Source organism: Eupeodes corollae, chromosome 2, assembly GCF_945859685.1.
Source record: "Eupeodes corollae chromosome 2, idEupCoro1.1, whole genome shotgun sequence".
NCBI classification, from domain to species: domain Eukaryota; kingdom Metazoa; phylum Arthropoda; class Insecta; order Diptera; family Syrphidae; genus Eupeodes; species Eupeodes corollae.
In genome coordinates this window covers 116,237,336-116,264,408 of record NC_079148.1, presented here as the reverse complement: position 1 = coordinate 116,264,408, position 27,073 = coordinate 116,237,336, and the positions used below count along the sequence as shown (strand labels likewise).

Genomic DNA, 27,073 nt, shown 5'->3' with positions numbered 1-27,073 from the left:
CTTGAAATTGTTTTTGTGTCAGCACATTGGGATATAAAAGTAATAGATGAGTTTTGAATTTGTTGACAAAGGATTCGATTGAAGATTTATCAACATTGTTAATGGTTGAATAGTTTCCCTATGGCTTCGTTATTGTTGAAATTGTTAGTCAAGCCAACACAAGGAACAAAACGTCCCTGGAATGTTTCTACTTCTGTTAGTCGGCAACGTGAATAATATAGAAAGTATTGGTAACAGAAATTATGTGTCTAGGACTCGGCTTTCATTTCAATAGTTTAAAGCAATCTCGTGCTTACATTTCCAAATTTCATCGAACATCGAAAGAAGACGCCTCTGATGTTTTGGGTTTCAAGCAGCCACCAACAAGGAACGCCTGGTTTGATGAGGAATGTCGGCAGACAAATGCAGCATAACAACAGGCACGCAAAGCGGCCCTGCATAAAAGAACGAGAGCTGCTCATGAGCTCTATGAGCAGAAGAGGCGAGGAACACCGTCTTCTCAGAAGAAGAATGCGGTCGAAGATTTTGAGAGGTTTAAAAGCTGGAATGAAGTTCGAAAGTTTTATGAACAGGTGAAACCTAGAACCGAAGGCTGCAAAGACGAAAGTGGAAACATCATAGTGGAACCGCAGTCAGTGCTAAGGATATGGAAGGACCACATCTGCAGACTGTATAACGGCGACGGCGAACCGAATTCCGCTGTCAGGCAGTATGATCCATTCAACAAGCCAACAATCCCGTCCTCCCGACTTACACGAAGTAAAGATTGCCATATCTAAGCTGAAGTCTAATAAAGCCGCTGGAGTGGATGGCAGCTGGAGATGAGTTGGTTAGGAGCATGCACCAACTTATCTGTAAGATATGGTCGGAAAAAAGCATGCCCGATGAATGGAACCTCAGTATTGTTTGCCCGATCCTGAAAAAAGGAAACCCTCTAAACTGCACCAACTATAGAGGAATCAGTCTACTTAACATCTCCTATAAAATCTTCTCTGCCGTAATGTGTGAACGTCTAACGTCATCAACTACCTGATAGGTTCTTATCAGTGTGGTTTTAGACCAGGAAAGTCCACAGTGGATCAAATATTCACATTGCGGCAGATCCTGGAAAAACCCCAAGAACGAGGGACGAGCTGTATAGAGCCATGTCTAGTTTTGGCATGCTCCATAAAGGTGGGAAACAACTTAAAAGAACTTTTCGATGTCAAAAAAAGTTTTTAGAGAAGTTGTCATGCGTTTTTTTAACATTCTACTTGAAAGAATAGTGCAGAGCTCACATATCAACACTAGAGGCACTATCTTTCAAAAGTCTGTCCAATTACTAGCTTATGCTGTTGACATTGACATAATGGGAAGAACTCAGCGAAATGTCAAGGGTGCTTTTGTGAGTATTGAGGCAGAGGCGGCAAAAATGGGTTTAACGGTTAATGAGGGCAAAACAAAGTACATACATGCTGTCGTCAAGAAAGGATATACAACACCGACGTCTTGGTCAAAACGTCACCATCGAAAGACGTAACTTTGAGGTAGTCAAAGACTTCGTCTACCTAGGCTCCGCTGTAAACGCAGAAAACAACACCAGCGAGGAGGTCAAACGCAGAATAACTCTTGCTAACCGATGTTTCTTTGGACTAAGAAAGCAATTAAAGCCCTCTCTCGAGGGACCAAAGTGTTGCTTTATAAGACCCTCATCATCCTCGTCCTGCTATACGGTGCAGAAGCGTAGAATTTGACAAAAGCGGATGAAAGCACCTTGGGTCGTTTCGAGAGAAAAGTTCTTCGTGTGATCTACGGTCCCGTATGCATCGAAGGAGAGTGGTGGAGAAGATGGAACGACGAGCTGTACGGGCTTTACAGCGACGTGGACTTAGCCAGAAGGGTAAAAGTCCAACGACTAAGATGGCTGGGTCACGTAGAGCGCATGGAAACCAACGCTGCATCCCGGAAAGTCTTCGAATCCACACCTGCAAGACAGCGCAGTAGAGGAAGACCGCTGATCAGATGACGCGCACAAGTGGAAAGTGACCTCACCCTACTTGAAGCTCGAAACTGGTGACATCTAGCGAGGGACCGAGCTAGATGGAGAAGTTTGTTGGGTGAGGCCCTAGTTCACACAGGACTGTAGCACCACCTTAAGTAAGTAAATTTTATCGATGGGAACATTACGAAGGAAATTTGCTGCATCAAAAACAAACTGAAAATTGTTAGATCTAACGTTAGGTACATTTTTTGGCTAAAACAGACCACAATTGTATTCGGCAATTGATTGTTTCGAAGGGACGTAACCAACGCATACTGCAACTTGATTTTCACTCAAAAAATTGAGTGCGGTTTAAGTTACACATATGATCCTCGTTTTTATCATAGACACACCATATATATATATATATATATATATGGTGTGTCTATGGTTTTTATCTTTAAACGTTACTCATATTTATATATGACTGCTTTGGGTGATCGTATCTCTACGTTTTGAAGTGTTTATCCTATTGTCACATTTAAAAAATGATTGGCTTTTGTGTCCGCTGTTTTAAACAAAATTGGGTAAAATGTATGGATCAATTCTTGAATACATTCATAATGGGTCTAAGTTGTGGCAATCGTTCCTTCGGTTATCATTTTTTTGCCTCTCGATTTGTTATTGCAAAAAATCTATTTCCATAGCAGTAGCCATCTCTTTATCAAAGATAAGACCCTCCTCGGTAAAAATTCACTTAGCTGGCCTGCTTGAAATTTTGCTCGAATACGTTACTAGCCTAAAAAATGAAAAGAGCGCCAATATGCCAATAGATAAGGTTTTTGCTCAAAAAATAGCAACTTTCTTCGTTATTTTATAAAAGAAAGTGGCAAATTCCGAAAAATGTTTGAATAATCACAAAACCAATTTGTTGTTATATTTTTTAAAATTTATTTTAGAGGCTTTATAAAAAAACAGGTTGGCTTAAAAGATCAATTTTACTTCTTGCCTCCAGCCTTCTTTTCGGCCTTTGACTTGAGGATCTTCGCGCGTCTGTCCTTCTTCAAAACACGTGTGGTTCCGTCACTCTTTGTCCTCTTCTTAAGAGCATTGAATGCAACCGTCAGAAGCTTGTTCCTCTGGCGTTTGGCATACCTCAACTTGAAACGGTCGAAGTCGTTAAGCCGAGTGCGCTAAAATACAACAAAAGACACCAAATTAATAAAAGATTTAAAATAAATAAAAGAGAATAAAAAAGTAAATGAATCGAGATTGAGAGCAATTTCTTCAGTAAAGACGGTTAGCTTCATATATGTATCAGCCGGCATTTCCTATCAAAGAACGTATTCATCACAGAAATTACTCTCTTGAGTCGCGCCATGAATAAAGTAGAAACATACCTTGCAAATGTTTTGTGATTTAATAGACCATGGGGTCGACTTCCATTTGGCCTTCAAGTCATTGTCCACCCAAGCCTTGCGCACAATCCTGGTTGGGGCTGTGAACGGGAACTTGATGCGGTATTTGGTCAAGTGAAGGTTGTTAAGCCTGTATTCTTGACGTGGTACACCAGTCAATGGGCCATCAATAAGTACCTAAGGAGAACAAGAAAAGAAATTCAATGAGAACCCAATCAAAAACCGAAAAAATCTCAACTAAGAATTGATTGAGAGAGTAAACAATCAGATTAATTAGTTTTTGTTAGCTTCATATATGTATCAGTCGGCAATTCCTATCAAAAAACGTATTCATCACACGGATGTTTCTTTATCTCTTCAAATTAATTCGAAACAAATAAAATATAAAATGTGCTTACCCTGTTTTGGTCGATAACATCGACGATAGTGATGAGGCGTCCCTTCAAGGGACCCGCTGAGCACTTGGCAATGCGGCCAGTCTGTACGAATCTTTGGAAAGGCTATAAAAACAAATGATGTTTGTTATAAATACCTCAATTTATTTTTAAAACACATTTCAAGTATAGAAAATTCATTTTAAAAGTAAAATGTCTTCGAAAGAAATCAAACACCACACGCGGAAACAAAATCGACAAAATGTCAAACTTTGCACATGGTGTGCTCGATAATTTATTTTATTTTTCTTGATTTAAAGAATTATTCTGAAGTTTAATTACTATTGAGTTCTTTTAATTATATTTATAAAAAATATATTTGTATTATTTTAACCTTTTAAATGAATTTTCAACTTTATTTGATGATATTTTATGAGGGAAGAAAAAATTATAACTTTTCCTTACCATGGCTTACCGGAAAGAAAGAATTGTGGCAGTGCGAGTGACAGATATCATGGTGGTTAAGATGGCGGCTACTGCTAGAATTTGGGACAATGTGGAGGATGTGGGAAGTGTTTGTAAACACTTTTCAGGAAGTGTCTAGAAAATAATTAATTTTCGATTAGGCTACTATGCAATTGTTAAGGCTTAACTACATTCAATTGTTTTTCCAAAAAGTTCGAAAGAAGAAAAAATATAGAAATATTCAATACCCGATCGTGCGTAAAATTAGAAATGTATATTATTTTTATAAATTCATAAATAGAGACAGCTGAATTTAAACTTTGGTGAAAGCAAAGTTCCGATAGAAAATAAGTAAAATGAGCTGTATGTAGTGGGTTATTGGTTAAGAATTGTTACAGTTTAACGCATAGTTTATTTCTTATTGAACAGATTTAAATAACGATCGTTACAGTTAGTACACACACTTGTATGATAAACAGAAATATAAATAATAATAAAGGCTAGGTGCGCACAAGCAACTTAAAGTTTCGAAACTGTATAGACTTATAGTTTTCACCTCGAACCAATTCCTTAGTTTGTGTCACAAGGAATTATAGATAACTGCGCGGACATTCAACTAAATCGTTGAATAATTTTCTGTAAGTGCAAGAGAGACAAAAAATTAGTCAAGGTGAATAAATATTTTCTGTGTATTGGATTATTTCGTTGATTACTTTCGGAGTTGATTATGTGCGCGATGTTTGGGCAACAAACGATTGAACTATTTGGTTTCGAAAAAGTTGCATGTGAGCGCCTAGCCCAATAGAAACAATGAAAATAGTTTATTATTATTAAACATTTTTTTAGAATTGATTATGAATATTGCGAGTATAGACCAAAAATCAAGCATAACTTGTTTATTTTTATTATTAAATGTTGCGGTTTAGTGCCTTAAGTAAAATTATACAAACAAATAAACATCCCGTGGATGCAATATTAAAATCAATTATAATATATAAATTACGTGGCACATCAGTTCGTAGATAACAAAGGCCTACTGACTTACAACTCTCAACCATTCATGTGTGAGAGTAATGCTGTTAAGGACGGGGGGACCTACATTTTTAAGACGAAACCGAATGGCAAATTTGAGAAAGCACTTTTCATGACAAGAATTACTCTTAATTATTATAATGTTTAACAAAGATCACGTTCGAAAGTTTATTCGTATTTCCGCTGAACCTACAGTTATCGCTACTAGCAGTCCATATCTGGTAGGTCATCGGTAGCAAGTATTGTTTTGCGTTTGAGCTCTTGAGTTAAAGTCAAATTCAATCAGCTGAAAAGGCAACAAAAATACAAGTAAATTTGCTAAGCATTCAATAGAAAATTTAGTCTGCAAACAAACTTACCCTTACTTCTTATTTATTTTCGAGTACTTCTAAAACATTATCACAATTTGCACTAGTTGAAATCTTCCTTTAAAATGAAATATACTTCAAATAAAGCCACGAATTCATTTTCCCTTTATTATGCAACTTTCTAAGTGTCTTCTAAGCCTAAGAAAACTACAGACAAATCACAAAAACATTCAATCCACATACCACAAAACAAAACTAATAAATATCCGGTTTGGGTATGAACTAAAAATTCACTGTCAGACATATTTATTAAACTGTCAAAAACTGCTAGAACTGTGTTCATCAAGTTATAGCAATTTGTATTGTTTTTTTCTCTTTGTGGTGTCTTTTATTTGTTCCTTGAAAATAATAACTCGCAATTTATATTTACTCAAACTTATTGAATTATTTTGTACACTTTTCTTTCTTGTGAATACGAAGTCCAGTTGTTTAATTTGGAAAACCGGAAATGTTTCCCATTGACAATGCTACATCATCATCGTCATCCTCAAGGACAATTTTTATCAATCCAAATTTCAATAAACTTCCTACAACGCATATAAATCCCAAATTCCTGCAAGCCCAATCAAATCCCTCAATACATGTCAACCCTAATTTCCTAGCCAAAGAAATTTTACAAAGAAATCTATCAAATGTTCAACAAACTCCTCCTGCGCCTGCCATTACGCCACCACCCAAATACCAGCTGTTGCAACAAAAAGCAACAGTTCCTCCCGTCACAGCCCTACTGCCCAATAAAATCATATCAAAATCTAGAACGAAAATTGTCAGAGTGCCAATGAATCCAACACCCATCAACAGAACCACAATAACTCCAAACCCAATAGCAAAGAAACCCAATCCAATGCCTAGTCCTGGTCTGGTCAAAATCGGTCTAAGAAAACTCATCCGACCAACAGCGCCAGTCAGTGTAAAACCAAAACCAGTTATTGTTCCCAGTAGTGCCCCACAAGCAAAGTACAAAATCGACCGAAGGATTCTCACTGCCAGCATACCCATCCGCAAGAGAAAGACTTCCTTCACTGGACGCTATGCTCTCAGAAGGTCGTCGGACTCGCTTTCAAAAAAAGTAATTTCGAGATTTATCAAACGGTAAGCGAACCAAAATATTTGTCTTAACCTTTCATCACTTATTAAATATTTTTTTTTTTGTAGAAATTCTGTTGCCTTGAAATTCTCGAAGGTGCCATTTAAGACAACTTCAATTGTTTCTAAAAATCTACAACTTCTCAATATCAATGGGGTTCTGTACAAATCAACCAGGAATAAACTGGAACGAAAGGATGTCTCCAAAGTTGTTAAACCTGTAAATGCTTCGATTCCGAAGAAAGCCACAGGGGAACGGGCTATCTTCGTTCGAGGAACCAAGTACCTATTGGACAAGAGTGGTTTCAATCTGACCAGAGTAGCCACCGCCAAGCCATCCACATCCCAGATGAAGTCAATGAGACGTATCGATATTGGTGGCTTGACCTATGTTGCCAACTCCAAGAACGTGCTGGTACGCACAGATATGCATTTGACTCGAAGCCATGTGAGCAACGCCAAACAAAAGAGTCTGCATTTGCTGTCGCGAAGGTTCGTCAAGACCAACATCCCTTGTCCCATTTTCCAACGAGTGGGCAAGTGTGCGTCCTTCGAGCGAGGAAAATGCATGAAAGTTCATGATAAACTACACGTGGCCATCTGTCCCAGGTGAGTCGTAATTCGTGAACACATGTGCACTACTTTGTTGTTCTTTGTGTAGATTCCTCCGAGGAGAATGTCTCAATTCGTCCTGTTTACTCTCGCACAACGTATCACTGTCCAAAATGCCTGTTTGTAAATTCTTCCTCCAAGGATGTTGTGTCCGCGAAGATTGTCCCTATCTGCACAAAAAGCTCAGCGCAAAGGCAGAAGTGTGTATTGACTTCCTCAAAGGTTTCTGTAAACTTGCCGAAAAGGTAAATAGTCTCAATGTTTAAAATTACTTCGTGTTTACTTTAATCGGTTTTGATTTTCTCTTTCGCTTTTATAAGTGTAATAAACGACATGAGTTCGTCTGCCCAGACATGGAGACCAAAGGTAAATGCGAGAAAGTTAAGTGTGTCTATTGTAGGAAGCAACAAATGTCGTTGAACAACAAAAGAGAAATCCAGCCAAAAAAAGTTATTTCTCTCACTGGTAAAAGCAACATTTCTAGCATAGAAGAACTCCCAAGTGTTGCACCCAGTCGGGCAAAAGAAGCTATCGAAGAACCAACCTTAGGTGGCCGATATTTTGCTGCATCAAGGAATTCAGCTGAATTAGGTGAGATAGGTAAAGTTTCAGAAATAAATGAGAGTGTTGCAGATGAGGAAAGTGACACTGCTGGTGATGATGATGATGATAGTGAGATGGAAGAAGAGCTGACAAATACCAGCAGTGTTCCCAAAAGATCACGTCCCCAGTTGGGAGAGTTACCTGCTTTTATACCATTTTCATAATAATAAAAAATAAAAACAAAATAGTTCAATAAAATAAAATAAAAAAAAAGAAAAAACAAAAAACATTTAAAAAAAAAGCTTGAACACGAGTTTTTCAATGAAACACTTGAAAACTCGAAAGCTCTGTGATTAAAGCTTTGAAGTACAACATAGATTTTTATTTCTTAACTTTTACTTTAGATAAATAAAATGGGTTTTATTAAAAAAAATGTTGCTTTTATTTCATTCTTTTACAATGGAAGGTATAGCTAGCTCGTTCCCAGGAATATAAAAGAAATCGTTATCCTTAGAAACAATTGAAGTTTTTTTGCATCTTCGAACGTTGCAGTCTTGAATGACGCTCAGTATTTTTCTGGGAATTTAGTGGTATTAGCCCTAGAATGCATAAGGGTTTTCGAATAACTTTAACAGCTATGGGTTTTCTGAGCACCCCATTATTTTTGGGTTGAAAATATCAGCAACTTAAAACACAATCTTATAAAATTTATATATTTTATTATAAATAATCGTCGCCGTTCTATTAAAACTCCCTAAGTCCATTTTTTCTGTTTTGAGGAAGGTATTCACATTTAAAATTTGAAATCAGTATGCAAATGAATAGATTTTTGGAGCTTTAATTCTTTATAATTTTAAAATGGTGCATCGGAGAACTTAGGGAGTTTTGAGAAAATATAAATTTTGTTATTTGCATGAACTTGCTGTACCTGTTTATTTCATTTTTGCTTTAACAAAAAATTGCACTCAATTCACAGCCTTTGTAATTAAAAATAAAAAGGGTTCATTTAGGTGATGTGGCCATACGGGGCTTCAATAAATCTTGAAAATTTTAGCTTTTAAATCGTCAATGTTCCAATTTTATTTGTTTCTGAAAGAAGACATATAAGGGAACATTAGAATAATGAAAAAGCTTTGGCCTTTGTATATATATTTGTTTATATAGAAGGCTTTGGCTGTACAAGTCTCTTACCGGTATATTTTTAGTCCTGTTTCTTCAATATATAAATAGGTATAGCTATTGCATACTTCGCTGCGGTCGGGGGCAAATGTGCCTTTGGCAAGTACTGCATGTCGTTTTGGAGTTTTTATCTCGTGTCCTAGGACACAAGAAACACCTTCCCTGCTTTGGAATCTTTCTTTGAGGTTCACTTAGTAAAATACCCTCGTAATTATGAGGATCGCCTTCCATGGATTCGATGGTACCCCTCAAATGGCTGTGGATACACTGTTGCAAACGCTTTTGGTTTTGCCAAAGACAAATCTGCATTTCGCAAAAAGATGCTGCGCTTATGTTTTTTATGTTTGTAATTGTTTCCTATTGAATAGAGAACCATTGCATTGATTTCCGCCTGGTCGAGCATCCCATAGAAATACCTCATAGGCCACCTGCGAGTCTTGCTGGCAACGGAGTAATTATGAGCCAGTTGGTTGAACGTGTCAGCGCCACCTTTGATTATAAAACTCGATTATCTCAGGCTTTCTTGTCACCGAACCAACCTCTTTGCTTTTGTGGAGCGAGGATACCAGCAAAACTCCTTTGCCTTTTTTTAGAGTGAAGGAAACCAAGGTCATTTTGTCCTTGAAAGCAAATTGCGAGGAGAGTACTTCCTTTTTTCGGTTGGGTAAGAAGGAAGATGGTACTACAACTTAATTTTTCCTCAACGTTCCGACTACAGTGAGATTATGCTGCGCTATAGTATTGTTTCAACCAACTGAATTGATATGAACCAAATTGTCCATGATGAAATTCCTTCCCGTGTACCATGAATGCTTTCACTAATCTTGCGTACCAACTGCAGCGGTATGGGGTTTTTTTCATCTTCTTTCCAACGTAAGGAATCCCAGATACCATATAAAATGTGCGGGAATCACACATCGTTATAATTTGTATGCCGAATTTGTCTGGCTTCGAAGGAATATATATTTTAAATGGACAATTACCTCTGAATCCTAAAAGCTTGTCATTAATAGTACAATACTCGTGGGGCGTATAATATTTTGAACAGTTTGAATTAAATTTGTCAAAAAAGGAACCGTACTGATGCTAGAATATCCGAGCTACATCTTGTTTCCCGGTTATCAAATCGGATGCAATTAATTAAAAATTCAAACCACTTGAGTCCAAATATAGCCTGGAAAATTGGGGAGCACTTTGTAGTTCACATGTCCCTGGTATTGGATATTGGGCAGACCTTGAAGGCGATAGAGAATCAGCTGGTGGAATACTTTTTTGACGCTGGTTGCTGATTTCGATGTTATTATTAACTAAGTATTTTTAACTAAAGCTTCGAATACAACATCATCGAGAAGTATAGATTCCATGCTTCAACATCTGACGTTACGTATTTTTGCTTCACCTTTACAACCCGGCATTTTCAAAACTATATTTATCGCCGCTGTCCGGCCAGTAAAAGATGAAGGCTGTGTCGTCCAACAGTATCCTTTTTTACCTGAATTTTCTTCATCTTCGAAATCACTTGCCATGATTTCAACGTCTTCTTCAGAATCAGCCTTTACGTCATCTAAGACGTCTTGTCGTCTTCATCTTCATTTTGTTCATCACCACTGACGTCCAATAGGAGTTTCCTGCAATTCAGGAATGTTTTGTAACGTTATTCTGAAAAGATTCATTAACTTACCTAATTAGAGTTCCAAAAAAACTAAAAATAAAGTACCTATTCACTTGTCTTTCAAAAAAAAAATATTTCACTAACACATATGGGGTTTCGGGTTTCGGCACACACCAGAGAACACAATATCTTCTGTTAGACTAGAGAAAGTGCACTAAACATCTTTCAGATCTAAAGTAGCAACCAAAAATACTCCATTTTTATTTAATGGAGTATTTTTGGTAGCAACGAAATAAATAAAAGTGATGGCCAAAAATACTCCATTTACCACTTATAATGGAGTATTTTTGGTAATTTCACACTTCAAAAATAACTGTTCTGATTTTAAAAAATATAACAGTTTTAATTTCGAAGTGGGGTGCTATCTATCTCACTCCTTATGCATTCTAGACAAATGATTCAAATTGTGTCTTAAATTTAATTTTATTGAATTTAAAAATACAAAAGATAAGTTACAGTTATCAAATCAAAAATGTTTCCTATTTTATATATTTGCATTTGTCAATAATATGACAGTTCCAGATTGACTAGCTTTGAATTTTGACTTCGTAGCCACTAGCTTTGTGAATGCGACCGCTGTTTCCGATTTGAAGGTTTCACTGCTTCAATTTTCCTTAAATTTGAGATTTTCGTGCATTCCAAATATTTTTTAGACTATCCATTTTAATTGTTCGAGAAACAAGAAATTGATCATCCAAAAAAATGTTGCAAGTTTTTAAGAAAATAAAGTCAGTCTATTAGAATCTGAAAATGTTTGCATATATCTACGAAATGAAACCTCCAGGTTGGGGGTTGTGCCGTGCGTCGGGGTGATTTACTGACAACGTAAAAAATACCTTAGTTGCAAAAGCACCTACAATCCTCGGATTCGGACGGATTTACCGTTGACAAGTCGCGCAGACAAAATAAGGACAACGAACTTCAGATCTGTACGTGGAATGTTAGGTCCCTTAACAGACCACATGCAGCCGAACAATTAGCGGAAGCCTTAAACTGCTGCTAGGCAGATACTACCGCCATCAAAGTAGTGCGATGGGATGGACCGGGCAAATACAAACTAAAAGACTGTCATGCATGTATACTACGGCGACTGCTACCGAGAACAAAGACAGCTTCTATTTGAGGGTGTATTTGTTAGTTTTATCAAGAGTGTGAGTGAGCGCATCACGACAATCCGCATCAAGGCTAAGTTCGTTAACATAAGCCTAATATTCGCTCATGTCCCATAAAGTTACCAAATTCTGGTAGGTCATGACTTGACCATTTATCTTAAGATTTCCATGCCATTAGGGTTGGTTTATTTAGTTTTAAAAACTTAGACTCTTTCAAAATTGGATTAATTAAACTGGAAACATTGACCAAAAAAATGTACCCAACTACCTACCCTTTTTTTTACACAGATGGCTCAAAAACCAAAGAAGGGGTTGGCGGAGGTGTGTACTCTGAACGACTGAAATAAAGTCTCTCATTCCGCCTTCCCAATCATTGTAGCGTGTTCCAGGCGGAACTTTTGGCGATTAAGGAAGTCTTGTCTTGGCTCAAAGAAAACGTGATATCAACATCTGATATCCGTATTTTCTCTGACAGCCATCAAATCAAATCTCTAGACTCTGTCTCTACAAACTCTATAACAGTCCATAACTGTCGATCATCTCTAATGGAGATGGCGCAACAGTTTAATATTCACCTTTGCTGGGTGCCGGGCCATAGACATTCCAGGTAACTGTAAGGCAGATGAACTCGCCAGGAACGGTACAGTACAGCCCATCCTACCACGTTTGGCAAGTAATGGCATACCAATCGCTACTTGTAAACTGTTGCTAATGCAAGACGCTGTGAGGAGGGCAGGCTCCAGGTGGAACAACATCACCACGTGTCAAGCCACAAAAAATATCTGGCCAACACTGGATTTAAAACGTTCAAGGTGCTTGCTCTCTCTAAACAGAATGATGGCATATCAGCTCGATAATAGGTGTCATAACCGGACACTGTCTAATAGGAAAGCACGCCACGAGACTAGGCGTATTCTCAAATGACTTTTGCAGAAGCTGTATGGACGAGGAGGAGGAGGAAACGGTTCTTCATCTTCTCTGCACATGCCCTGCTCTAGCTCGTAAACGCAAGAATTACCTAGGAGAATTCTTCTTTAACGATCTAAATTATATCGGTATAATCAGCCTCTCACGTTTCGTGAGGGACTCAAGCTGGTTCCATTGAGCTTAGGAGGAAGCCTCAAGATTCATGTGGTATCACAATGGCCCATTAAACTGGCCTAAGTGTGTCCGTTTCCATCTTGGACAGCCACTATAACCTAACCTAACCTAACCTGCCCTTTCGAACGTTAATAGAAAATGCATTACAATTCATAATTTTAAATAAAAACCACTGAGTTGTACCATTATTTCAGGATAATTTTGTTTTAAATATATTTTTTACAATAACTTTAGCTAATACATTGTACACATCTTCTTTATTGCTACACACACAGATCAAACGAAATTGGTGGTCATTTTACTTTTCTTTTTTAATATACATAAATATAATTATGTTAATATGTATTTTGTTTTGTTTTTTGTTATGTTGTATAATATATTTTTATTTGTATAATTTTATTTAGTGCTTCATAAAAAAAAATATTATTCGATAAGCACTAGGCAAATTAAAATAAGCAGTTGTCTTTTCTTAGACAATAAATTATTACACTTTGTTTTCTTTTTTAATTTCATAAAATAAGAAATGATTAGCTAGTATATTTTTTTAAAGTTAAAGTTAATTGTTTTTTTTTTGTTGTTTATATAAATAAAAGCAGAATACTTTGAGAGGTATACAATACACATATTTAGTTTTGACATTTGATTAAAATAAATTTAAAAAAGAATATGATTTAATTGTAATTAAGAACTTAATTTAATGTTTTAAGTGTTATTATTTCGAGCCGAACAATTTTCACTTACTGGCTTTTTTCATTCTCTAAGACATGATATTTAAATTAAATAAATTTAACTACAATTATTATGATTTTTGTTGAAATACTTTGCGTTTGCGTTACATACGTTTATGTATCTTGTTTTTTTTTTTTTTTTGCTTCATATTTTGTTTTGTTTTTTAAATTGTGTTGATATAAAATCTACATACATAATATTCGATGTAATCTTGAAATCTAAATGTGTGAATACGTTTTTAATCTAATAATATTTAATGCGATTGCACACAGAAAACTATAAAATACTTATCCAAATTCATCATTCACTCGAAACAGTTCAAAAATAATAAAAATGTTCTAATAAAAAACAAAAATATAAACTTGCCTACAAAAGCTCTAAATACTTTTATGAGGAATGTTTCAATACATTTTGTTAAAAATTCAAATATAAAATAAAATATGATTCAATTTAATATCACAAAATTATTTAGAAAAACATAATAAAGGAGTATAAAATATGAGAATTCGTTATGTCATTTAAAAATAGAAAGAAGTCTTATGAGAAGTTTGATAAAATAAAATAATACAATGTTGTCTAAAAGCTACCGTCAGTGCAGAAATGAGATCTCAAGAATTTTGTTAGGAATTTTTGTTTGTTTGTCAATAACTTGAAAGTAACAATAATAAATACAAAAACACAAAATAACGACACTCAAAAAGAAGGAGGCTATGTTTGAAATGAACGTCGTCGTATTATTTATATGCAACTTGTGATATTTTTTGGGGGAAGTCTAGTCATGGCCGCTCGTTGCTGATTAATAAAGTGTAGGTACTCCTGGTCCTTATGTTCTTTTGTTAATTATTACAATAATTCAATTTGTGTTTTTTTGTTTGTTTTGTTAGCGGAGTCGAAACATTTTAGAGGACTCTTATGCCCGTTTTGCATCATATTGTTTTACTTTGTCTGGTATGGATGCACTCTCAACATTCACCAATGAGCTCAACTCATTTAAAGTTTGCACGTAAACCAGCTTGCGCCAGAATTTTGAGCTGAAAGTAAATTAAAATAGCCATGAAAAAATTATTTTCTTTATAAAATTAATTAAATTTTTTTACATATGTGATAATCATCCACAAAAACGGACTGTTTGGTGTGATTTATGGATTTGTGGAATAATTATTCTTACATAAGAACAATACTTGTCAGAACGTTACAGTCATTGATGACCGCTATTGAGCCATGATTACTGACCTTTTTGTTCATAAATTGAACAACCATGATGTGCAAAGCTATTTTATAAAGACGGCACATAGCAGTTAAGAAAAAGTTTTAAAAAATGGATTTGAAATATCAGTTTTAAGTGTGAAGTAACGAGGTCTGCTAATGAAGAAGATGATATCATTAGAAAAACACATTAACACATGATTCGGTATAAACACGAAACTTTCAAATGATGTTGGCCAACCTTTAAAAACTGCTCGAGAAGTTTTAATTTAGGTTGAGGTTCAGGTTAGATTAAGTTTAAGTTTAGTTTATACATCAAACAAAGTTACAGGTACTTTAGTGATTACTAGATAATATAATACATAAAATTTAAAATTTTAAACATTACCACCAGCAAAGTTATTTAGAATTAACAATAAATTTGATTTAAATTAATATCTACGAACATTGAAATTAATCATGTTGCAAACATTATTTATTTCTCTTAAACACCTGGATAATGGTTAATTTTAAGCATACATAGTTCTGTGATATGGAACATTAAAACACGGTTGGTTTCGAAGTAATCTCGCATGAACATTCATCCCAATTAGAGCTAAAAATGTGAACAATCAATTTGATCTGCTACTATGTCACGAATGAACATAACCTCTGTGAACTTTCTACGAATGTAAAGAGGCAAAATACCAATTAGTTTACACCTCGTTTCATAGGTAGGAAGATCTATGTCCCATTGAAGTCTTTTCACTATAACTCTCGTAAATCGTTTTTGGATCTTTTCGATTCTAAATGAATGAAGAAACCTTACAAACGCCAAATATAAACACTTTAAGGTGTGTGGATTGGAAGACTCCTTTGAGTTTCGCAATATGAAACCTAACATTGAACTGCATTTAGCAACTAAAAAATCTATATGCTTTACAAAGTCAAGTTTTTTTTGTCAAAAATCACACCAAGATCTTTTTTAAAGGTTATAACGGACAATGGCATATGATTGATTTTATAGATAAAATTAATTGGACAACGGTTTCGAGAAAACGTTAGGATTTGGCATGTGGAAATGTTCAAATGTAAACAGTTTGCTAAACACCAGTCCAATAAAAGATCAAGATCTTGTTGAAGAAGAAAAAAATATGTTCAGAAATACCTTAAGATCATCTGCGTACATCAAGCACTTTGAATTTAAAAACATATCAGGAATGTCGTTTATAAACAACAAAAAAATAAAGAGACCAAGATGGCTTCCTTGCGGGACACCCGACGACGTAACATATACCGGTGCAGAAATAATGTTATTTATACGACCGTACTGAATACTATCTCTTAATTATGAATAAAGCCATTTTAAAAAGTTTGTGTGAAAACCTACTTTATTTATCTTCATAAATAAAGCCATCATGATTGACATGATTGACATCATACGGATATTCTTTCTCAAGTGCATTCAAGACTAAATTGCTAAAAAAACTGAGTTTAGTTGCAGTAGATCTACCATCTACAAAACAATGTTGGTATGGTAAAATCATTGCTTTAAGAGAAGGAGTTAATTTGTCATAGACTAACTTTTCAAAACATTTGGGAATCGTAGCAATTTTACAAATTGGACCATAGTTTGAAACATCTTGCCTACCACCTGATTTGTAAATAGGTGTGATTGTTGAACGTTTCCAAGTATTAAGAAACTCGCCATTTGCAAGTGAACGATTAAAAATAATTTTTAAAGAAACAGCCAATGCCAAGGTTATAACGGACAATGGCATATGATTGATTTTATAGATAAAATTAATTGGACAACGGTTTCGAGAAAACGTTAGGATTTGGCATGTGGAAATGTTCAAATGTAAACAGTTTGCCAAACACCAGTCCAATAAAAGATCAAGATCTTGTTGAAGAAGAAAACAATTATGTTCAGAAATACCTTAAGATCATCTGCGTAAATTAAGCACTTTGAATTTAAAAACATATCAGGAATGTCGTTTATAAACAAAAAAAAATAAAAGGACCAAGATGGCCTCCTTGGGGGACACGAGACGACGTAACATATACCGGTGCAGAAATAATGTTATTTATACGACCATTTTAAAAAGTTTGTGTGAAAACCTACTTTATTTATCTTCATAAATAAAGCCATCATGATTGGCATGATTGATATCATACGGATAATATTTCTCAAGTGCATTCAAGACTAAATTGCTAAAAAAGTGAGGTTAGTTCCAGTAGATCTACCATCTACAAAACAATGTTGGTATGGTTAAATCATTGCTTTAAGAGAAGGAGTTAATTTGTCATAGACTAACTTTTCAAAAAATTTGGGAATCGTAGCAATTTTACAAATTGGACCATAGTTTGAAACATCTTGCCTACCACCTGATTTGTAAATAGGTGTGATTGTTGAACGTTTCCAAGTATTAAGAAACTCGCCATTTGCAAGTGAACGATTAAAAATAATTTTTAAAGAAACAGCCAATGCATTCGCACACATTCGTTAAATGATTGGTGAAATTCCATCAATATCACGTTGTTAATATCAGCAACAAACCAATATATCGCACGCACTCAGATCCCCAAAGATCCATTCTAATTTTCAAGTCATGGTAATAATTTGGATTGTGTAGTATAAGAGTAAAGGGAAATTCAGGCTGATGGTAGTGGCTTCTGAATTATCCTCAATTTTTTGAAAGATATTTTTGAATTGACTAAAATAAGGTATAGCAATGTTTGTCGTTTGTTTGCTATGAAATTTAATATTAAATATAGATAAATCGAAGGTTATGGTTGTTAAAAGTGGTGGTGGACATAATGCATCAAATGAAAAATGGAGCTATAATCGCGAAAATATTTAATGTGTGCGAGAATACAAATACCTTGGCATTACTGTTACAAATAATAAACACTTGAAGGAGAAATTGGTTAAGGCGAAAATTGCTATTATTATGACCTGAAAACAATGCTTCATAAATAAGTGTATAGCACATAGTAGCAAGTTTAAAGTATTTAAAGCAGTAGTTGAGAGCATAGTTTTATATGGATCGCAGGTATGGGGATGTAAAAAGTACAATTAGGTTGAAAAACTCCTAACGCACTTTCTAAAAAGAATATTTCATTTGTCGAAAAATACGCCAAACTACGTAATAATGCTGGAAACGGGTCTCTCTCTTTTGTTTATAAGAACATTGAAGGTTCAAGCGGACTTTTTGCTTAACGTTTTTTAAAATGAATGATTCACGGGCCGTGAAAAAGGTTGCCATAAAAGGCATACAAGATCTTGCTGAAGAATGTCAAATTAATTTTGTATGAAGTCATTTTAAAGGTTGATGAGAAATGTAGAGCTGAATATATTGCTGATGTGTCTAATTCCTTGTAAAGAACAACAGCAGATTAAATCATAACCTTGCAGAGAACAACTATTTTAAGGATTCTAATAATGTCCGTGTGATTTCTATGAGGGATTTTTCCATTCAATTTGTTTTGTTGTCAATCTGGCATGCTATAATGATTTTTGTAAACATTTTTGGTGTGTAATGTAAATTTTACTTTATTTCAATAAAATCTTTATCTATCTATCTATTTTCTGAGGGTTATCTAGGGTTATCTCCTACCTAGGTTGAGGCATTCACAAAGTAAATGGAATTTGACCCCCTCCTCAACGCTTAAATACTACATAATCACTATGTACTATGTTGGCATCCATGAATTTTCTATCTACAAAGAATGCCTAATTAAACTATTCTCACTATTATATCAGTCTAGGACCAAGTGAGACTGATATACCACAAAACAAAGAGCTTACTTACCTAACAAAAGGTCGTGACATCCAGACAATCGATTTCAACCAGAATGTTGGATGTACCAAATATAAGTTCTTTAGACTTTTCCTCAATCTTCGATCTAAAAGTTGATAGCATCTAAAAAAAGAAAATCAATTATAATTTCTATTTTGTATTCAAAGACATTTTGCATACTTTTTCAGCCATGGAAATGGTGGAACATTGCGTCGACTTGAGCCACCATGCAAATAAATCAAGACGTAATCCTCCGTTACCAGTTGCTCCAGAGTCTTGACGACATACAAAAATAAATTGTCCATCACGTAATGATAATCAGCGCGAGATCTATCGGGTAAGTGACAAGCACAAAACATGACTATGGCATTATGGCCCCCGGCCTTAAGGTAGCCTCCGTGTGAGAGCACACGTTTGTAGGGCTCTATTACTTTCATATCAATCTCTCGGGTGCGTCCATCTGGTAGTGTTATTTTCTGCCAGTTTCTCGAATCACGTCGTTCGTCTGCCGCCGAATAGAAGGGAATCTGATCTGTGGGATGGAGATTTGTTGGTGTGTCTAGCTCTGGGAAGTCATCATCGCGGTCATCGTTAAGGCCGTCTATAAGCGAACTCGAAGGACTCAGGGAAGCCAAATTATGTTCCAGATCGTCGTCATCCTCAAAGCTGTGGTTGGAAATCGAGTCCAACGACGACATATCATCCGAGAGTCTGTGCTCGGGCGTGGAGTTGCTATTGTTGACTTGCTTCCGAGTGTTGAGGGATTTCGGCAGAGTACGATTGGGAGCTTTTGCTATCAAAGCAACCGATTGGTAGTTGGCCTCTACAGTGGCTTGAAACTGCGACACTTCGGCCTCAGATTCGCTACTTATCACATCTGGACTGGCTGCACGCTTGGGAGAGACTCTCAATCGGTTATTGGGACTGAGCTTGCCGAAGGAATGGTTTGTGTTGAGCGAGTTCTTCGCCTCAACCAAAGACACAGTATTTGATGTTATTCTTTTAGTTATCGGCGGCGTTGACATAATCTGTTCGCTCTCGGGTACAACGTCTGGGAAATTAAAAGCTTTCTTTCGATTCGCATAGTGGCTGTTTTCCGAGTCTGAATCAGTTGCAGTTGGTGACATAAGGGGATGGCTGTTAGCCAGCACTAACTCACTACGCAGCCCATTTGTCGTCTTCTCCTGTTGTGGGTATGGCTTTTGTCCAAGACGCAAGACCTTCGGAACAACAGTGTCGTTATCTAGAAAACCATTTTCGGCTCCCTTTGTCGTTAGCGAGGAATTAGAGAACTTAAAATCCTTTCCCACCAGCCCCAGGTGAGGCATTTCATTCAGATTTTGTGTGATCAAATTATCAGATGTGATGTTATCGTTTATTGGCGAAACTCCCGTGGACTCTTCCTGAGATGTTGTGGCATCTGATATGTCCATTTTATTGTCCGAAATTGGACTATCTTCAAAGTTTTGGCTACATGACGCGAACATTTTCGATCGATTTTGTTTTTTTTTTTGTATTGTTTTAGATCGTGTTATGGACAAAGGGACTATGGACGACTCACCTCATTTGTGGACTCCTTTTGTGATTTTACTTTGCTTTGTTTCTTTGGGAACAAATCCTTGTGTGCATCAGTTTAGGTAATTATGATTGTTCTTTTTTCGTTAGGTGGAAGGTTTTAACTTTTTGGTTTTTTGGTGAGTCGTGAGGCAAAAATTTTAAGAAAGACACACAACTTAAAACCTGAAATCCTTTCCCTTTTTATTTTTTTTCTATATTTTTCTTACTTAAGTTGTCATCGTGATACTACGAATATTTAATTATATGGATGACTGAAGGAAGAAGAAGACAGGGTTGTTTGAGGCAAATTATTTTGCTCACGTATTTTACAAGAAAATGAGTTGGGTTTGTATCATAGAGAAAATATATTCTATTTCCACAATACAATAAATAAAAAAGAAGTGAATCAATGGGCAGGTTCAGACAACACAAGCGACTTTATTTGCAGTCAACTTCGTTCTTTGAACGTGAATTTTAGGCAAGGCAACTAGTTGGTTTTCCAAATGTCATGAATTTCAAATTTAGAATTTTACTTCACAAATTTCTACTTCAAGTACATAGTTTAAAAACTACCAAAAACATTATTGTCTACAAAACACTTCTGACGCAAGCTGCAAGTCCATCACAATTTGTATTTTGTATTGTAAGGAAATATTTTTTATTTTTTTCCAAATTGACAAAGAAATCATTAAAAAATAAATTAATTTTCAGTTTAATGAACAAAAATAACCAACTGTCATTTTGACAGAAGTAGACTTGACTTGATAGTTAGGGAGATTTTTCTTGACTAACTTTCCAGTCAACTTTCCATTAAAGTTGCCTTAATTGGAAGACATTTTTTTGGCAGCTGGCCAATCAGATACTAGAAACTTGCCTAACTTTCAAGTCCCTTATGTCGTCTGAACCTGCCTAATATCAACTTTGACTTTTCTACCATATTTAAAGCTTCAAAAATTCACTCCGAATTCATTCGCCACTTATTTATTGGTTTCTGTAATTGAGACGCGAGTGTTTTCTTTTGGCTTAAAGCACTTTAGCTCGAATTCAGCTTTGTGAAATATGTGAGGAACGTGATTAATAATGTCAAATAGTAATACAATCCTGCTCGAATTTAATAATAAACTCACGGCTCATTAATTTGAATTCGCTGTTTTTGGTGAGTTACATAATTGAAGTTCAACATTCGTTTATATGATGAAAGTCAGTAGGTATATAAATGTAGACCTCAAGCACAACAATAATTACTATCTACAGCTCAAATTATATTTTCTGTCAAAAAAATTGCGTCTACATATTTTTATAATGTCATTTTTGCGCTTTTTGGAAAAAGTTTTAAATGTAGTTCAGCCTTAACATCTTTTTGAAGAAGAGCTCTGAAAAGTTAGATAAAAAAAAGAACGCGCTCATACTCAAACGCAATTTAACAACTCTGTTATGTGCCATACGAGCAGCCATTTTTGATTCCAATTTTGAGTGATATTTGACTTTTGAAAGATGTATATTTCGTAAAAAAAGCGAAATATTTCAGATTTCAATAAAGACAAACAAAAAACTCAAACACAAACAACAAATTCAAATCAAACTATGGAAACATCGAGCGAGCCTACTAAATCTGAAATTTCTAAAGTGTTTTCGTCTTCTATGCAAAATCTTCCTATCGAAATTCAAAACGATCAAAAACGCAGAAGGTTGTGTTTCAAAAAAAAAAAAACAATTCAATTTATGTAAATAATATTATTATTTTCAGTTCTTCTCGATCAATAAAGCGTAAGCGATTCGACGACGAGATTGTCGAATACAGTATTGGATTTCCCCAATCTCAACAAAGCCGATTTGGACGTCCACGAACTCAATCACAATCGTACGTGACAACAGTAGCCAACCTTGACACTGCGACAGCAGCAGCGGCGGCGGCAGCAACAGCAGTACAAACTCAAAGCGGTGACACACCTCCGAATATAGTCTCAGTCAACGCACCGAACCTAACAACTCCAACAATAATGCCCTTGCCCGGTCAACACATCGCCGACAAACGCAAAGCTTTGAAAGCGGGCAAGAAATCTAAGAAACCTGGCCGCCCGCCTAATCAGATCGCAACTAAAGATTTGGGGCGATGGAAACCTATAGACGATTTGGCTTTGATAATAGGAATCCAGCAGACAAACGATTTGCGAACGGTCCATCGGGGAACAAAGTTCTCATGCAAATTCACTTTGCAAGAGATGCAAGCTCGATGGTATACCCTCTTGTATGAGGAGCCCATTTCGAGAATAGCTGTTGCGGCGATGAGAAATCTCCACCCGGAATCAGTTGAGAGCGTTCAAAGCCGAGCATTGTACACTGTTCAAGAGGAAGAAATTCTAGGCACTATCAAAAGTGTAAGACATAATTTATTCTACGTTGTGAGTTAGATCATTCAAGGTTTTTTGGTTTTCAGACGGATAACCCGAAGCTGGAAACTTTCCAAGAACTTCTCGACAAAAATGCATCGATATTTTTCTCTGCCAGAACTGCCAAGGCACTTCAAAACCATTGGCAACTGATGAAGCAATACCAACTACTTCCCGATCAGACAGTAAAACCTCTGTTCAACGACGATCAGCCACTTAGTTTTTCCGATGCCGAGGAACTCATCTTAGATTCGGAGCTGATCGACAACAAAGATGATGCAGTTGAAGTTGAACTTGCCCTGGCCGACCGACGTAACAAACGAGAAATACGTCAGCTCGAGAACGAATTGGGTCGTTGGAACGTGTTGGTGGACTCACTGACCGGAGCGGGTGTTACACCCGAGTTTGATGGCCAAACATTGGCCATACTGCGAGGTCGTTTGGTGCGCTATCTCATGCGCTCCAAGGAGATCACTTTCGGACGTGACGCTAAAGAAGTGGTGGTCGATGTTGACCTGTCGCTTGAAGGGCCAGCCTGCAAGGTGTCTCGCAAACAAGGCACCATAAAGCTACGAAGCAATGGAGACTTTTTCATTTCCAACGAGGGCAAACGGCCGATTTTCATTGATGGCTCACCTTTGCTATGTGGCAATAAAACGCGTCTCGCCAACAATTGCGTAGTGGAGGTAGGTTTTAACTGTCTATAACAATATTTCCTGGTTTTTTATTAATTTGTTTACTTTTATTGTAGATTGCTGGACTCCGGTTCGTCTTTTTAGTGAATTACGATTTGATAAACGCCATCAGACATGAGAGTGCTAAAACAAATGCTACTTTAAATTAAAATAAAATCCCTTCTTGATGTTATATTGTAAAAAATAAATATTTCACGTGTTTCAATTTTATTGGAGACCTTGAACTAGTTTTTTACTTTTATTGTTTGTTGCATTTGGAGGAGGAGGGCTGATTTTATTGTCTTTTTTTATAATTTTGATTCGTGGTAGTCAATAATGTAAATTAATAGGGGTTTCAGATATCTGAGTTGAATATTAATTAGATATGTACTTGCGATTTGAATAGTGTTTTTGGAATGGAAAAAAAATATTAAAACATTAATAAATAGTTTGTGTTGTATTATCGAAGTGTATAGCCGTAAAGTATGTATTATTAGTTCCAAATCGTATGTAGTGCTTTTTTAAAAAAAAATAAAAAAAAAACATTTTAACATCGAGGATACACGGAATTGCAACTGATAATTCGAAATTTAATGCATACAAAAATTACGAGTGCCAATTTCATTAAAAGCAAAAATACTTTTTGTTAGAAATTAATTAATATTTAATTGAGTGACATCAAATTTGTAAAGTCTTTTTTCTTGAAAATACGAGGAAAATGTGATAAGTGATTTTGCAATTTTATTTGTGTTGCGTTTTAAAAGACAGCTTAAATTCATTGACTCCATGATGAAGACAAATACATTTTTAGACAACAAATGCAAAAATAATTATATTCGTTAATTTTATGAAGGTATGAAGATTTTCGAAAGCATTCTTTAAAGTTTCTTTCCACTTTTAAGTCCTGCAGATTATTTATTTTGTAAGTTCAAAACCTTTTTTATGATAAATAATATGATATGATAAGTGTCTATTTTTCATGTGTTGGCCTACTAAGAGCAGTAAGTAGTTTTTAATTTAAATGGACATTCCAGCCCGTAAATTTGTTTGAAAAGTACTTTTTATAATAAGGAGTTCCTACTTGAAGACCTTAAGTATAGATAAAGATAATTAACCGATTTTATTGTTAAAAAACTAGCCTTAAAACTGAAAAAATATTAAATTAATGTTACAAAAAAACTCCTAGGATAAAAAAAGGAAATAACTTTAAGGGGGTCATCCCATATGACGGCCCGTATTTTAAGCAATTTTTAGGATTTTTTTTACGACCAGTAAATAGATACAACTTTATTAAGTTTATTATAATTTATTAACATACATAGTTCGACAGTATTAATATAAAATTTGAATTAAAAATATTGTAAAGAACACGAGTTGCACCGGTGTAAACAACTCCACCTTGAAAAAATGGGCTCGCACGATTCCGGCTGATTGGATTATCTAAAACAACACAAAGTAAACGGCGTTTTTATCTATGAGCCTAAATGCATGGAATGGAACTATCATCAAATGAATATATCAAAAATTGGAAAAATGTTTGGAATTATTGCTTGTCGATAGTTCATTCCATGCGTTTACATGTGTTGAATCTAACCCATCAAATTTCAAGACATTCGGTCAAGCTATTTTTGAGATACGATGGAGATAAGTTTGAAAAACACAGTTTTGAGAAAAACTCGTTTAAAGTTTCAAGTCCTATTAACTAAGAAAATATCAACTTACCTTTCATTCGGCGATGCCAGGTCCATAGAGTATTCCTTCCTCTTCTTCTTGAAACGCTTTCAAAGCAGATTGTTCAGCTCTTGAATCAATTCTGGGTTCTTAAACGGCATCCCTAACGCGCCACCAGAATGTGGGATTCACTTTTCATAACGTTTCTTAACATAAGTATGGGATTCGCAACCTATAGGGCATCCCATAACCGAAATTATTTTCAAATTACCTTCAAAACCTTTATTAAAGATGATAACTGATAAGTAGCTAGTAATTTCAACTATCTGTATGCCGATGTATGTAAGATACCTTACCCCATATTTTTCCATGGACCTGCTGTATCTTTAAAACGACTTCGAATTTAAAAAAATCCTTTTACTACCGTATTCTAGACATATTAAACTAGCAATTTATGAAAAAAAATCGATTTTTTGAACCCATCACATGGAAGGACCCCCTAAAAGAAACAGAACCTTTGGAAGTTAAAGTTAACCAACTGTTAAAAGGTAAAGCTATCCCAGTTTTAAAACGTTAAGTTAACCCACTATTCATGATGCTTAAAAAATGTTTAGTAGACAACATCCTTTATGAAATGATAATTAAAAGAAAATAAAGGTTTTGAGCTCCAAATAAAATAAAGTTATTTCGCTTTCAAAAATAGAATGCCTAGTTTTAAGGATATTTAAGAAAGGCACATATAATTAATTTGTCATCTTAAAAGCAACTCCAAAATTTTAAGTACATGATTCCACGGATCATTGATCACTGAATTCGAATAGTTCCATAGTTTCTGAATCCCGTCGCGTTTTTTTATAAATACATTATGTGCCTCTTTTAAACATGGATACGTAATTCTGTAGTTTCAACAGTTACACATAGTTTTGAACAACAACTGTGTTTTTAATACTTAGGCGACGCCCCACACCCACATCCATATAATATCCAAATAGAGTTCAAATATTTTCAATATATCACGGAAAGTCTTCTAAACTTCAAAAGCGGTTTTTGGGCCCAGTTATAGCTATCATTGGTTTTTATCATTGAAACCAATCATTGGATTTTTTTTGGCTATCATTCAAAATGTTTGTCGTTGAAAATAATTTTCTGATCGAAATCCACAAAAAAAACGTTACTGACAAAAAATTTTCGTTGGAGTTGTGTGAAATTGGAACACAAATCAGTGAAACGATTCGTTTCACTTTTGAACATAAAAATATCAGCTGTTCAGGAAAATGATTTTCCCTCCGCGAAATAGAAAAATACATTTTTCAAATTTTTTTTTATCTAAAAAAAAAATATTTGTGGGATCTTTAATCTATCAGTTGTAATCAAATATCCATTTAAAAAATTCTCCGTATTGATTTTAATGATAGCTATAGCTGGCCACTTAGTTTTTATTAAGGGAAGAGGAAAATACTTGTAAGTTTCCGGGTTTATAAAGCCAAACCCCACTGAGGAAAACCAGAATAAGTTCAAACAAGCTAGAAAGACTTGTAACGGCCACATTCGACCAACCAAATGTTTGCGTGAATAGAAATTAAGGCAAACAATACTACAACAAAAGGTAGTACAAATTTATGGTCATTTGTAGAAAACGTACGAAACATCACGACATAATCGGTTCCAACGCTTGTCCATAATGGCACTCCCTATGTAAGCTTGATTGATAAAGCCAACTTTCTTGCAGCACAGTTTGCTGTTAATTCGACGCTACCTGAGAGTGTTTTGAGACCTCCTGTTCTTGAGAGCGTAAACGATTTTATGGGACAAATCTTCTTTCGCACTCGTACAGATAGAAAACAGCATTTTTACAGCCTGCCCCTAGAAAAGACGATTGATCCTCCCCCTCTAAATATCGTCCAATAGCACTTACGTCCCTTCTTTCCAAGGTCATGGAAACACTGATTAATTATCAGCTTAAGAAATATCTTGAAGATCGGAAGCTTCTTAATGACCGGCAGTATGGCTTTCGTAGCAATAGGTCCACTGGTGATCTCATGGTTCATCCCACCAAATAGTGGAGCAAATCTTTACATCGTTTTGCACTTGATATTTCAAAGGCATTTGATAAAGTTTGGCATCAAGCTCTCTTATCAAAAG

The 27,073-nt window shown here is 35.5% G+C and overlaps 4 protein-coding genes across 5 annotated transcripts; 2 read left to right on the top strand and 2 right to left on the bottom strand.

Moving 5' to 3' along the window:
• Positions 1-2,887: 2,887 nt before the first annotated feature.
• LOC129945615 (60S ribosomal protein L14) lies at positions 2,888-4,242 on the bottom strand. The gene is made up of 4 exons (XM_056055454.1): positions 4,218-4,242; positions 3,777-3,878; positions 3,361-3,555; positions 2,888-3,153 (listed from the first exon to the last, which is right to left on the bottom strand). The coding sequence occupies exons 1-4, from the start codon at positions 4,218-4,220 to the stop codon at positions 2,959-2,961; spliced, it is 495 nt and encodes a 164-aa protein (XP_055911429.1). The 5' UTR covers positions 4,221-4,242; the 3' UTR covers positions 2,888-2,958.
• Positions 4,243-5,890: 1,648 nt separating this feature from the next.
• LOC129947334 (zinc finger CCCH domain-containing protein 3) lies at positions 5,891-8,291 on the top strand. The gene is made up of 4 exons (XM_056057856.1): positions 5,891-6,709; positions 6,773-7,312; positions 7,365-7,560; positions 7,636-8,291. Exons 1-4 carry the CDS (start codon positions 6,066-6,068, stop codon positions 8,080-8,082), a joined length of 1,827 nt encoding a protein of 608 aa, XP_055913831.1. The 5' UTR covers positions 5,891-6,065; the 3' UTR covers positions 8,083-8,291.
• Positions 8,292-13,099: 4,808 nt separating this feature from the next.
• Positions 13,100-20,433, bottom strand: LOC129945506 (bcl-2/adenovirus E1B 19 kDa-interacting protein 2-like protein). Of its 2 annotated transcripts, XM_056055292.1 has the most exons (4): positions 20,201-20,433; positions 18,820-20,109; positions 18,652-18,762; positions 13,100-14,682 (listed from the first exon to the last, which is right to left on the bottom strand). In XM_056055292.1, the coding sequence occupies exons 1-4, from the start codon at positions 20,203-20,205 to the stop codon at positions 14,562-14,564; spliced, it is 1,527 nt and encodes a 508-aa protein (XP_055911267.1). In that variant the 5' UTR covers positions 20,206-20,433; the 3' UTR covers positions 13,100-14,561. The 2 variants fall into 2 exon arrangements, with proteins under 2 accessions (XP_055911267.1, XP_055911266.1); XM_056055291.1 differs by having other exon boundaries at positions 18,820-20,433.
• Positions 20,434-21,657: 1,224 nt separating this feature from the next.
• Positions 21,658-23,505, top strand: LOC129945507 (microspherule protein 1). Its single transcript, XM_056055293.1, has 4 exons — positions 21,658-21,884; positions 21,944-22,574; positions 22,634-23,272; positions 23,338-23,505. Exons 1-4 carry the CDS (start codon positions 21,781-21,783, stop codon positions 23,428-23,430), a joined length of 1,467 nt encoding a protein of 488 aa, XP_055911268.1. The 5' UTR covers positions 21,658-21,780; the 3' UTR covers positions 23,431-23,505.
• Positions 23,506-27,073: the final 3,568 nt, after the last annotated feature.

What these genes read in the sequence shown, in the direction of transcription:
- LOC129945615 (XM_056055454.1), bottom strand. An exon ending in ATGTTATCGACCAAAACAGG is followed by an intron (nt 3,556 to 3,776) that starts GTAAGCACATTT and finishes TGTTCTCCTTAG; the next exon opens with GTACTTATTGATGGCCCATT. An exon ending in AATCACAAAACATTTGCAAG is followed by an intron (nt 3,154 to 3,360) that starts GTATGTTTCTAC and finishes GTTGTATTTTAG; the next exon opens with CGCACTCGGCTTAACGACTT.
- LOC129947334 (XM_056057856.1), top strand. Translation starts at nt 6,066, where the DNA reads ATGTTTCCCATTGACAATGCTACATCATCATCGTCATCCTCAAGGACA. An exon ending in CACGTGGCCATCTGTCCCAG is followed by an intron (nt 7,313 to 7,364) that starts GTGAGTCGTAAT and finishes TTCTTTGTGTAG; the next exon opens with ATTCCTCCGAGGAGAATGTC. An exon ending in TCTGTAAACTTGCCGAAAAG is followed by an intron (nt 7,561 to 7,635) that starts GTAAATAGTCTC and finishes CGCTTTTATAAG; the next exon opens with TGTAATAAACGACATGAGTT.
- LOC129945506 (XM_056055291.1), bottom strand. Translation starts at nt 20,126, where the DNA reads ATGTTCGCGTCATGTAGCCAAAACTTTGAAGATAGTCCAATTTCGGAC. An exon ending in CCATTTCCATGGCTGAAAAA is followed by an intron (nt 18,763 to 18,819) that starts GTATGCAAAATG and finishes TTCTTTTTTTAG; the next exon opens with ATGCTATCAACTTTTAGATC. An exon ending in ATGTCACGACCTTTTGTTAG is followed by an intron (nt 14,683 to 18,651) that starts GTAAGTAAGCTC and finishes ATTTACTTTCAG; the next exon opens with CTCAAAATTCTGGCGCAAGC.
- LOC129945507 (XM_056055293.1), top strand. Translation starts at nt 21,781, where the DNA reads ATGGAAACATCGAGCGAGCCTACTAAATCTGAAATTTCTAAAGTGTTT. An exon ending in TTCTAGGCACTATCAAAAGT is followed by an intron (nt 22,575 to 22,633) that starts GTAAGACATAAT and finishes TTTGGTTTTCAG; the next exon opens with ACGGATAACCCGAAGCTGGA. An exon ending in CCAACAATTGCGTAGTGGAG is followed by an intron (nt 23,273 to 23,337) that starts GTAGGTTTTAAC and finishes CTTTTATTGTAG; the next exon opens with ATTGCTGGACTCCGGTTCGT.